Below are 12,704 nucleotides of genomic sequence, written 5' to 3'. Positions count from 1 at the left end.
TTCTGTGTACTCACTTCGTGTCCAATAGCAACAGTTAAGTGAGGTTTCAACCCCCCAAAAGAATCCAGGTGTGGTGGGTTTTTAATGAGGGGTGTATCCCCTGGTGGGGCTGTGGTTGAGAATTGAAAGGAAAACTTTGCGGATGATCTTGTAAGTGGTGATGTTGCCTGAAATCCAAATAGAAAAACCCCTTGGCAATGGTGTTGGAATCATAAAATGGGAATCAAGGACACCTCACTGCCTCAGGCTCTGAGAAATGTAAACAAAAGTGGGTTGGGGGGAGCAAACTTGGGGCAAATTTGTTACCTGAAGCTGTAATCGGAAGATGAACCCCCAATATGCAAATGCCCCAAACTTAAACACAACTGCTTTTTACTTACTAATTTTGTCTGGCCTGTGTTTTTAGGTAGCCCCAAAAGGCATCACTGCTGTCTGGGCAGCCCAAGTCCCCACTCACCCAGGCACAGAGGGGGCTGGTTCCCATTGCTCCAGACTCCCTCCTGCAGGCACTCGGTGCTGGGCTCGGCGCCCGGCTGCAGCTGGAAGCCCTGGTTGCACTGGTACACAGCCTTGGTGCCCACAGTGTACTCCTTCCCGAAGACAACCCCGTTCCTCGGGGCTCTGGGAACTCCACAGGAGAGAGCTGGGAAGAGAAAACATGTTGCCCTGATTTTAAAAAGTGTTAAGTTTTCTTTTACAGTTCTTTCGAAAGTTTTAAAGTTCTCATAAAGCTTGTTTACCCTTCTGATGTTTACATATTTCTACTGAATTTTCTCACACACTGTTCATGTAAATAATGATTGTTTTGCATTCTTCTTTGTGGGAGGAGAGAACTGATAGACTGTTAGCTTAACCAGTGTGGTTGGAGAGGTGGCAATTCCATCCTCCAATCCACGGTCACCTTTGGAATTCTATAAATACCAGATGTTCAAATAAAACTCTCTATTTTTTCCCTTTTAAACTTACCAAGCTTCTGTGTACTCATTTCATGTCCAATAGCGACATCTGGAAACTTAACACTTTTAAAAATAAGACAACAAAAACACATGCCCCCCCCCCAAAAAAAAAAAAAAAAAAAAAAAAAAAATCAGGGAGCTGCTGGTTTTTATCCCAAACCGAAATCCCAGATCCCAACCTTTCCTACAGACACTGTGGGGAGTGCCCACCCTTCATAAAGGATCAGCTTTTGCAACAGCAAAGCCAACCCTGAACCCCAGTTTCTCCGGGAAGAGGCTCTGGCTCACATTTCCCATAGTATCTGTCCCACAAGATGCATCACAGAGCGCTCTGAGCTTCCAGGCGGAGATAAAGGATCCGACAGCGGGAACGCGTCGTGTTCACACCCCACAGCAGCACCGACCCCAAACCCCTCTCCAGGAGCACTTCTGCGTTACACAAGGCAGCAAATTGTGTAATTACGTTGTGGCAGAAGGGAGGCTAAATTTAGCCTCATGGCTGAGGAGGTAGAGGGGGGGAATTCAGGGGAAAAATGGAAAAGCAGGCGCGGTGCCAGGCGGTTGCTGGAGGTGGCAGCGCTCCGGAGGGGAGGCTGTGCAGCATTCCTGCTGGAATCCTCGCCTCTGGGGGCAGGGCAGGGAGGGGACAGGCAGGTGACAGCCAAAATACACCAAGAATTATGGCTATTTATGCTGTTACCCTTTTTCCCAACCCTGCCAGCGCTGGGAAATGTCCCCAGATCTGCTTCTCCAGCAGCATGAGGAGGAGGAGGGAAAGCAAATCCAGATCTGACCCCAAACCCACCCTGAGGTCTCCATCCCTCTCCAAGCCTGGCTCTGGGAAAGAGGGAGATCCACATCCCTCCTGTCTGGACAGGGTGGGATGCCCAGGGAAGAGCAGCCTGCACCTGGGAAGCTCCTAAAGGCTCTGTGGGGCTGGGAGAGGAGCAGAACCTGCCAGGGTCTGGACCGGATGGGATGCCCAAGGGAAGAGCAGCCACTGGGAAGCTCCACTGGGAAGCTTCTGAAGGCTCTGTGGGGTTGGGAGAGGAGCAGGACCTGCCAAAAGACACAGCCCTAACCCCTGATCCCAGTATCTGCCTGTGCTTCCAGACAAACCCATTCCCTCCTGGAGCAGCACCAGCTCAGCTCCTGAGCCACTCCAACTCATTTGCCTTTCCAGTGGTCCCTGTGCACAAAAACAGGGCTGGAAAAGCAGGAAGAGTCACCTTTTGGTGACATGGAGCCCAGAGAGAGCTGGAGAGCCCAAACTTTGCATGTGCAGCAGCAGCAGCAGCAGCAGCAGAGCCCTGTGTCTTTCCCTGTGCAAGGCCCAGCTTTTATCCCACTCCTGCCACAGCATGGAGCAGGATCCCTGAGCAGCTGGCAGGTGCTGGAATTCTGAGAGGTGTCAGCAGCTCCAGAGGCAGGATCAGGCCCATCCCTGGCGGCACTGATGGTGACAGGAGTGTCACTGCAGCGAGCTCACGGCTGGCCAATCCCTCTCCAAGGCCTGGTGTCTAGACAGGCTGCCAGGCTGAATACCAATGGCTCTCCCAGGGAAAAGAGGGCACCTGGAAAATCCAACCCTTTCCCTGCTGCTCTTTTCCAGCTCCAAGTCATTCCCTTCCCTCTTTGCCATCTATTCCCAAAGCCTTGGAGATGAGGATCACCCCTCAGGGCCCCCAGCCTGTTCTCTGTTGGAGTCCAGCACATCCCTCTGGCTGCCCTGGCTGTCTCCAGACCCTGTCAGGATGCTCGGAGACCCTGGCAAGAAGTCAAAAACACCTGTGGCTTCCATTTTAGCCCGTGGAAAAAACTGCCAGTTTTGTATGAGGAATTACAAGCCACAAGGGTTTGAGTAGTGTGGTAGTTGAATTAACACAGGGTGAAAAAGTAGAATTTTGGGGTTTTTAGAATGGGGTTCGGGGGGTCAAGATGGAGGGATTTGGGTGTGTCCTGGCCTTCTTCTCCTTCTCCTTGTCCTCCATGTCTCGGTGTGATGGTGACACTTTTCTGTTGGTTTAAGGTACAGACACACTGCCCAACATAAATGACAGATATTGGCACGTTATTGTAAACATGGCACACGGAGTTTTTGGGATAAAATGTGAACACCAACCTGAGGGCAGACAGAATGCCATGGCCGACCTGCTGGACAGAGCTCAGCAGGGCAGAGAGAGAATGTTATAGATGAGGGAAAATAAACAGCCTTGAGAAGCTGATCCTATGCACTCCAACTCCTTCTTTGGCTGCATGGGCTGGGAGAACAAGGACTTTTACACTCTTGGGGTCATCCCAACACCCAGACCCTGAGAGCTCTCAAGACAGAATTACCGAATTCCAATATTATTTTCTTTTCACTGCTTTTCCAGGGACTCCCAGAACTCGATCCCAACCCGTCCCTGCTCTCACCTTGGCACAGGGGGATGGCTTCCCTCCAGTGGAAGTGGCCCTGGGGGTGCTGGCTGCAGGTGGTGGTGCTGTGTCCGACCAGGCGGTAGCCGGCGTCGCAGCCGAAGCGCACGGAGCTGCCGGGGCGCAGCCCGGAGTGGCTCAGGATCATCCCGTGTGCTGGGGGCTGTGGGAGGCTGCAGTAGGGAGCTGCCGAGGAGGGCAGGGAAAAGCAAACCAGACACAGGATGAGCAGCAGCAGGGTCATTCCCTTCCCACTCCCAGGAATTGCATCGAGCTTCCCCAAAAACCCCAAAACAAAAATCGGCGATGGATAAACACGGAGTCGAAGAGGGGAAGGAGAGAGGGGCTCTGGTCTGAGCCTCACCCAGCTCCAGGAATAAGTAATTATTAGTCATTCCTGGTAATTAAGTATTCCTTAATTCATTTGCTGAGCAAAGTTTGGACAGACTTTTCCACTGCCTTATCCAGAAACCTTTCCCAATATCCAGTCCCTGCATCAATGACTCTCCACATCAGGCTTCTGATTCTGAAGAGTGGTTGGGAAATGAGCCAAAGCTCCAAGGTTTCTCCCTGGAATTTCTCCTGATTGTGATCCCACAATGCTGGACCTGATTGTTACAGAGTGGTTGAGACACGAGCCAAAGCTCCAAGGCTTCTCCTGGACAGACCCTGCCTTTCCCAACCTCAGAACGTGCCCAGCTTTGTGCTTCCCCTGCCTTGGCAGCTCCTGCCCTGACAGCTGGATCTCTGCAGGAATTCCATGGATTCTCCTGCCTGTGGAGCTGCTCCTGCTCCTGGCAGAGGCAGCTGGGACTCACCGGAGTAGCGGATTTTGAAGCCTTTCCTGTTGTAGGTGTGGTCGGAGGACCAGCGCAGGAAGACGCTGTTCCCGCTGCTGGTGACCGTCAGAGGGGCCGAGTAATTCCCACTCAGGGACAGCAGCAGGGGGCTCTGCCCAGAGGGACCTGCCAGGAAGAGGGGACAGGGAAAAGGGAAAAGTCACAGCAGCCACGGAGCCACTGGTGGGGCTCGGTGACCCTGCAGGAGGAAGGAGCACAGGGAGATTTCCCTGAGGAAAGGCAGCTCCCAGCTCCCTGTGGAGTTCCAGGGCTCACATCCTGCTCCTGGGAATCCAGGAGCAAAGCTGATCACAGGAAAAGCAGGATTTGCTCCATGCAGGAGCTCAGCTCCCCATGGTGACCCCAGCACAGCTCCCGTGGCCTGCACTGTTTATCCTGAGAATCCATTCCCCATTCCCAAGAACTCCTGGGGCTGGAGAATCTGTGCCCTGTGGCCTTCAGGGATGAGAATTCCCACTTTCCCAACTCATCCCCGGCAGCAATCTCTGCTGTCATCCCTCTCCCAGGAGCTTCCCAGCTCCTGCCCCTTGGAAAAATCCTTCAGATCCACCCCAAAAAATCAAATTGTAGCTATTTCCTTATGCAAGGAATCAGCGAGGAGCTTTCTGGAAGGCCTGCAGGAGGCTCCAGGTGGGAATCTGGCCCTGGAATGCTCCTTTCCCCTTGACTGCCATGGGATTATGGAACCCCAGGAAGGTTTGGGATGGAAGGCAGGCCAGAGGGGTGAATCTCTTACCATCAAAGATTTCAAACTCATCAAACTGCTTCTCGCTGAGGAAGTACTCGATGGTGAGGGAGATGTTGTAGCCTGGCTCCACCTTCACCACCCAAGAGCAGGTCTGGAAGTGGGGGTAACTTCCCAGGAAGCTCTGGCTCAGGATCACCCCGGTGGAATCCGTCATCAGCTGGTTCATGGGGCAGTGCACTGGGAATGGAAATGAACATTCCTGGTTTTTCAGAGGAAGGATGGAAGCACAAGGTCTGTCCTGATGAGCCAGCTTAAGGCAGAGCACGACCCCTGCACTCGATCCCTGGGGCTCAAAGAATCCCAAAATCCAACAAATCCCAACAATTGTCACACTTAAAGAAAGGAGCAAAAAGCAGCAAAGCCAACAAACCATTCCCACTGCCTCGGCCTCAGCTCACACCTCTCCCTAAACGAGCAGCACCACAACCAGAACCCTCCTGAGGCACAAAAACCTCTCCAGGAATCCCTGGAAACCTTGTTAGAACAAAAGCTGGAAGCACAGCTCATCCCATGGAATTGTTAACGGGCACATGAGAACTCCAATTCCTGCTCAGGGTGGGTCTCACTCCCTCCTCCCACACCCCCACACTCCTGCAGATGGGAAAATTAACCCCAAGGATGAAAAATTGTGCCAAAAATCCTCCCCCAGCTCCTTCCCCGAGCTGGGAAATCTGGGATTTATGGAAGCTTTACCTTCACAGGTGGGTGGGGGTCCCTCAAACTGCAGGTGGGTGCCCAGTTTGCAGGTGAGGATTTCGTTCCCAATCAGGGTGAAGCCGGGAAGGCACCGGTACCTGATGATGTCACCTGGGAAGGGATGGAAAACAGGGATGGGAGGGGGAAATGCACCAAAAAATAGGGAAATCATGGGATAAAAGGTGGAATAGAGGGGTAAAATGGGGAATTGCAGAGGTAAGAGGGGAAATAGAGGGATAAAAGGGGAAATGGAGGGATAAAAGGGGAAATGGAGGGATAAAAGGGGGAATACAGGGATAAAAGGGAGAAATAGAGGGATAAAACAATAAATGCAGCGATAAAGGGGGAATTGCAGATGAATTAGAGGGATAAAAGGGGGAAATGGAGGGATAAAATGGGAAATAGAGGGATAAAAGGGGGAAATAGAGGGGAAAAAGGGGAAATGCAGGAATAAAAGGGGGAAAATAGAGGGATAAAGGGGGAAACAGAGGGATAAAAGGAGGAAATAAGGGGATAAAATGGGAAATGCAGGGATAAAAATGGGAATTGCAGAGATAAAGGGGGAAAATAGAGAGATAAAAGGGGGAAATAGAGGGAAAAAAGGAGAAATAGAGGGATAAAAAGGGGGAATTGCAGGAATAAAAGGGGGAAACAGAGGGATAAAAGGGGAAATGAAAGGATAAAAGGGGGAAATGCAGAGATAAAGGGGAAAATATTGGAATACAAAGGGTAAATAAAGAAATAAAACGGGTAGGTACAGAAAAGAAAGGGTAAATACAGGAGTAAAAAGGGGAAATGCAGGGATAGAAGGGGAAATGCAGGGATAACATATGTAAATCAGAAATAAAAGGCTCGGAAAGCCATGCTGCAGTTACTCTGGGATAAACTCCTGTCACCACACCAGATTTGGGAATTATTCCAGGTGCAGACTCCCCTCAAAGAGAGCAGCCAGGGTGAGAAGCTGCTCCAAGAAAAATCCTGGCTGCAGCCACTTCAAAATGTGGATGACAGAAAAAAAAAATAACAAAAAAACTGAAAGATCCCCAAAAAGCAGAATCAAGGCTCCAAATCTTCATGTGCAACACCTGAGAAATATTATTATTCCCAAAGATTCCTCAGAGATTGCAAACAGACTCAAATCTCTCCCAAAAACCCCTATTTTTCCAGGGAAAAAAAAAGGCTGGGAACAACGGGAACATCTGGATGCTGCATTTGATGTTGAGCTCCTATGGAAAACCCTCCTGGAAAGCCAGGATTGGGGAGGGAAAAAAGCATTCCCAGGAGCTGGAGAGGTGGGAATGAGGATGAGGAGGAGGAGGGAAGGTTTTACCTATGTTGAACTCCTCGTTCTCCGTGATGATCTCGGCGTTTGGAACGATGGTGGGAGGCTGGCAGCGGAAAAGCTGGAAAGCTGGGAAAGCAAGGGAAGAGCAGCACGTCCTGAGGGCAGCCACGGTGGAATCAGCAAAATTTCCTCCCTCCCCACAAGGAAAATCCTCCCTCCCCACAAGGAAAATCCTCCCTCTCCAGAACGAAACAGAATTGGCAAAATCCAACCAGGCCTTTCCCCCCACAAATCCTACAGAGATGAAGGCAGGAATTTGTATCCTGACGTTTCTTCCACCCCAACAGGAAGATTCTGGGTGCTCCTGGACAGTGTTTTTCCTTTGGGAATGTCACCAGCACTTTTTGGGATGCTGAAAAAGGATCTTGGCGGCCTCTCCCAGCAGGGAGAGTCTCAGGCTGCTCCAGCACCTCAGAAATGAAAATAATTATCCAGGGAATCCCATCCCTTGGACAACGATCTCAAAAATCACTGATTCTTTTTTTTTTTTAACTTGAAATTAGTGATTTCTTCCACAAAGAATTCCAGGAGTGAGAATGTTTCCAGCTGGAAATCCCTAGAGTTCTCAGAGTGACCTGAGCAAGGTCCAAGTCAGTGCTCAGGGAAGGTGAAAAAGGGCAAAATTTGCAAAACTTTGTGGAAAAAACTGGGCTGGAAAACTTCCTGCAAAAAACTGGAGTGAAAAACTCTATGGGGAAACAAAAAACTCTTTTGAAAAATCTTGTGGCAAAAATTGGGCTGGAAAATTTCATGGGGAAACCTGGGCTGAAAAAATTCCTGGAAGAATCTGGGCTGAAAAACTTCCTGGATGAAACTGGTTTGAAAGACTTTGTGGAAAAAAACTGGCCGGAAAAACTGGTTTGAAAAACTTCCTGGAGAAAAACTGAGCTGAAAAACTTCCTGGGAAAAAACTGGTTTGATAAACTTCATGTTAAAAAACTGGGCCGAAAAACTTCCTGGGGAAACCTGGCCTGAAAAACTTCATTTAAAAAAATCTGGGCTGAAAAACTCTGTGGAAAACTTGGGGTAAAAGGGTATTTTTTGGCATTTCCCCAGCAGCATTCCCCAATATTCCCAGCATTTCCCATGGCAGGAATGCAGCAGCACAGACCATAGAAGTAGATGGCGAAGATGCCTCCGTTGGCGGCGTCGCTGTGGAACTTCAGCAGGACCTGGTTGGAGGAGCTCTGGGCAGATTTCTTGGCTGAGTTGCCTGTGAACACCCCCAGCTGGGGGGCTGTTTGCTGGGGCCCATCCCTGATGGCAGGAACACAAGGAAAATGGATTTTCCCAAGGATTTAAGCCTAGGAACCTGACCTCCTCCTGCTCTGCATGCCCAAGGACTCCTCCCTTCCTTTATCCTCCCTTTCCCAAATCCACATTTCTGACCCCCTGCTCCAGTTTATCCCCTACAACCTCTCCTGGCTCCCAGCTGACAATCAGAAATGCAAATTTCACTTTTAACCTCAGAAATGGAGGAATTGGGACCTGTTTCCCAAAGGAATTTCACTCCCTGTTTGCCCAGCAGACACAGGAATATTCTGAAGGTCAGACTTTGAATGCTACAAGCTCAAAATTTGGTCACAAACTCATTAATCAGAGCTCCCCTGACTGCCTGAAGTTGATAAACTCCATTATTATGCGTAAATAATATTTTAATTTATTCATATTAAAAGAAAGCTCAAAAAAAAATTAAATTTTTCTTCTCCAAAACACCAGGAAGCTCCCAGCCTGCAAAGGGGATCCCACTCCCAGTTGCTGCTATTTCAAAGCCAGGAGGATTTCCCAAAATGAGTCCTTGGGGTGACTCCTGACCCTCTGCACCCACCAGACGGTGATGAAGTCGTTGTAGGGCTCTGTCTGCAGCAGGGTGAAGTTCAGGTGGATCCCATATCCCACAGGCACTGTCAGGAGCCAGGTGCAATCCTGGGAATTTGGGTATTGGTTGGGGAAGCCAGGAGAGTAAACTGTCCCGTTCTGGGCAGTGACATTGCCCCCACAAGGCACTGCAGGGGAGCAGAGAGAAACACCAACCCAGTGAGGAAATATCCCCTAAAACATCATTATATCCCATTTTTATTCCTTTTTTTTTGATACAAAGGTAACAATTCTGCCTATAGGAAGATCCAGATCTTGGCCTAATTTGCCTCAAATAATTCCTCTCTGCTACAAGCACTGAAAGAGCAGCAGAGGATTCAGCTCTTTGTGTTCTCTGGGGTTCAAGGACTTACAAGAGGGCAAACATCATCCCCTCTCCCTCCTTCCACAGCTCCTGCACAGCCAGTGCTGGGATAAAGGTCAGTGCTCCTGGGAAATGGGCTGGGAAATCTTCAATAAGCAGGTCTGAACTCTTAAAGGTTGATCTGAAACCCTTCTGGAAGTAAATCCCACAGAATTCCGGCCACCAGCCTGAGGGGTGAAAGGCTGAAACAGCCACAAGGGGGTTGGAAAAGAGAATTTGGGTGAGTTTGGATGCCTGGAATGTAAATTTTCAGCCTGCAGAGTCCTCTGAGCACAATTTTCAGAAAAAAAAAACCACCTTGGAAGTTTCCTGAGGATCTCCCAGCTGGATCATTTTGGAGATGACCATGAGGGAGACACACAGGGGCACACACAGAGTCCTCAGAGCTGCCAGGCTCTTTAACCAGCGACTATTTTTATTCATCAGAGCTAGATTAATGGAAGCTGGATGTTGTTGAGGGAATAAAGTAGCAAGGAATTATCACTCCAAGGCCCCTGGACTATGTCACACAGAAATAACAGCTCCAGCAGGGAGCTGAGAGACACAGATGCTCCTCACCCACATCCCAAGACTCAAACCCCACTCAGAAGCTGCCCTTTGGCTCCGAAACGCCCCAAAAAAATTCACCAAAATACCTCCTGGAGACCACATTTCACACCAAGAGCACATTCCCAGCCACGCCTTCGCTCCCAGAGCAAATCCAGCCCCGTGCCGAGGAGCTGAAGTGCCGTGGCCAGGTGAGGCCAGGCCATACCTTCACACCTGGGCAGGGGGTGATCCCAGTTCCTGTTGGTGCCATGCTGGCACGTGAGCACGGGGTGGCCGATCAGCTGGTAGCCAGGCAGGCACTCGAAGGAGATGGACTGGCCAACGTTGTAGCCAGCTCCTCTCACCACTCCGTTGGCAAAAGGCTCCGGGTCGGGGCATTCCTGCAGCTCGTAGGCTGGGGAAACACAAGGTGGAAACACAAATGGTGTTTCATTTCCCAGGGAAAAGGGAGAGGATAAGGAGAAATGGTCTCAGGCTGTGCCAGGGGAGGGGCAGGATGGATTTCAGGAGGAATTTCTCCATGGAAAGGGTTGGAAGGGAGTGCCCAGGGAGGAATGGAGTCCCTGTTCCTGGAGGTGTCCAAGGAAGGGCTGGAGGTCTATTGTAAATGCAGGTGATCCCGGTGGGAAGAAATGCTGATGTGTGACTCCAGTTCAGAAGGCTGAATGATTTCTTTATTATAACTGTGCTATAACACATTAATATACCATTTAAAGGAGATACTAAAACTACAAACCTAATTGTTCTAACTCCCATATCTAACTCCTCACAACTCGTGCCCCTCTCTGAGAGTGCAGCCACAGGTGGGTTGGATTGGCCACCAGCTCAAACAATCCTCACCAGAACCTAACCAAGCCATCACCCCAGGGGAACAATTCTCCTAGCACATTCCACATGGGAAAAACAAGGAGCAGAAATAGAAATTGTTTTCTCTTTCTTCTCTCTGTGCTCCTCTATGAAAAAATCCTGAGAGAAGAATGTGCCTGCCACAGGTGGCACTCAGTGACAAGGCGGGGATCGGGCACAGCTTGGACTGGATGGGCTTTTCCACCCTCAATCATCCTGGGATTCTGTGCTCTCCCATGCTCCAACTCCACTTTGGGTATAAGATCAGGCCTTGGAACTGCCCAGGGAGGTTTGGGGTCCCCATTCCTGGAAGTGTCCAAGGAAAGGCTGGATGTGGCACTCAGTGAGAAGGGGGGATTGGCCACAGGTGCTGGATTTCCCAGCTTTTACAGAGACAGGGCAGCTGAGAGGCATTTTAAAAGATTTTATTCCATTATCAGTCTCGATGAATAGTGAGACACAAGAGATGCATCTTTCACAGTTCTAATCCTCTAAAATATCTACTCTTTTTATAAGACCATATTCTAAAACTCATTAAAGCTTGTTTCTAGTTCAATCTCTCAGCAATGTCATCTCTATTCCACAGCTAAGTCAGCACACCTTATCTCAGTGTTTGCATACACATGTACAAAACTGTGTAAGCTTTCTATCAAGTCTTGAGAATTCTTTATAAATCCATTTCTCACACACAGGTCGGGCTCTGGTGCCTTGGAGGGCTTTTCCAGCCTTAGTGATCCTGGGATTCTGTTCACCCACATGTGCTTGGCTCCTTCCTCCTCATACAGCAACTTAATTGAAGGAAATAATACTTGATGGACCTGCCTGGAGGCTGAGGGGAGCCCTGAGCTCCATCCCCATCCCACTGCCTCGGAGTCCAGAGTCACCCCACACTCCACTTCCCACTGGGAAATCTTGTTTTCCAACCCAAAGTGGCCAGCCCTGATGAGGGATGGGAGTCAATCAGTGACCATGTTCCACCTGGCATCCTCAATGAGTGGCCAGCCTGGCTGGAGCTCATTTCCATGGCAATTTCCAGGAGAATTCCCAGAAAACCTTGCCCGTCCCCCGGGTGCAGCAGCCCATGAATCACCCCAGGCACGAACAAGACAGGCAGGACCAAATGAATGCTTTCAATTTATCACGAGCAGAGGCTTTTCCTGCTGGTCCCTTGGCTGGAGGGACACATTCCCTCCTTCCCACTCCTTGGATCTCCTTCCCAGACCACTCGGCTCCTGGCTGCTTCCTGACAGGGTGAAATCCATGAGCTGCCCTTGGCATCCTTTGCCCCTTTGAATTCCCACATGCCCAGGGCAGGGGGGCAGGGGTTTTCCTGAAAACCAGAAGATTTTCATGGACATTTGTGGACGTAGAGCTGGGGGTCAAGCAGAGCCAAAAATTCATGTTCAAACGAGGAGAGCTGCCCAAGGACTCCAGCTGGGGGAAAAGCAGGTCCATCCCCCATTACCCCCAAAACTGAGGGCACCTCTTTATTTTAACCACTTCTTTCTCTCCTTTCACCCTTTGAATTCCCACATGCTCAGCACAGAGGGCAGGGAAGACCAAAAGGTTTCCAAAGATGAGAAGGCAGAGCTGAGGGCTAAAAATTCATGTTCAAAACAGGGGAGATGCCTGAGGACTCCAGCTGGGGAAAACACACCTTCATCCCCCATCACCCCCAAATCTGAGGATTAAAACTTTATTTTAACAAAATTTTTCTCTCCTTTCACCCCAGCCCTCCAAGCCAGGCCTGTTCTATTATTTGGCTGCTTCATTATTTACCCAACCCTGCAGCAGGCTGAGCTCAGGACGTGCCTGGACTTCAGCTGAGAGGGAAAAGCAGCTCCAACATTCCAAATCCAACTCTGAGGGCTCTTCCCCTTGCCCACGAGCCAAGCTCGAAGTGAACCTGGCTGGAACGAATTCCTAGGCATTTCAGTGCCACAGGGCACTCTGGGAACATTTGTTCCTTGCCCTTGGCGGGGAACAGATCCCAGTTATCAGGATTAAGCACGGCCTTCCTGGAACACCTTTCCACTAATTTGGA

At 50.0% G+C, this 12,704-nt stretch overlaps 1 protein-coding gene across 4 annotated transcripts in view; it reads right to left on the bottom strand.

Moving 5' to 3' along the window:
• The window catches only part of CSMD2 (CUB and Sushi multiple domains 2), a 287,236-nt gene that overhangs the window by 27,833 nt on the left and 246,699 nt on the right, over positions 1–12,704 (bottom strand). For all 4 annotated transcript variants that reach the window (XM_068172583.1, XM_068172582.1, XM_068172581.1 and 1 more), the window contains 9 exons: positions 10,020–10,208; positions 8,852–9,029; positions 8,135–8,280; positions 7,009–7,089; positions 5,676–5,789; positions 4,971–5,159; positions 4,193–4,339; positions 3,372–3,560; positions 458–643 (listed from right to left, as the gene is read on the bottom strand). In XM_068172583.1, the coding sequence (XP_068028684.1) occupies positions 458–643; positions 3,372–3,560; positions 4,193–4,339; positions 4,971–5,159; positions 5,676–5,789; positions 7,009–7,089; positions 8,135–8,280; positions 8,852–9,029; positions 10,020–10,208 (1,419 nt within the window). The remainder of the gene's footprint in view (positions 1–457; positions 644–3,371; positions 3,561–4,192; positions 4,340–4,970; positions 5,160–5,675; positions 5,790–7,008; positions 7,090–8,134; positions 8,281–8,851; positions 9,030–10,019; positions 10,209–12,704) is intronic.

This window comes from Anomalospiza imberbis, chromosome 25, assembly GCF_031753505.1.
Source record: "Anomalospiza imberbis isolate Cuckoo-Finch-1a 21T00152 chromosome 25, ASM3175350v1, whole genome shotgun sequence".
NCBI lineage: Eukaryota > Metazoa > Chordata > Aves > Passeriformes > Viduidae > Anomalospiza > Anomalospiza imberbis.
This window is presented reverse-complemented; position numbering and strand designations above follow the sequence as displayed.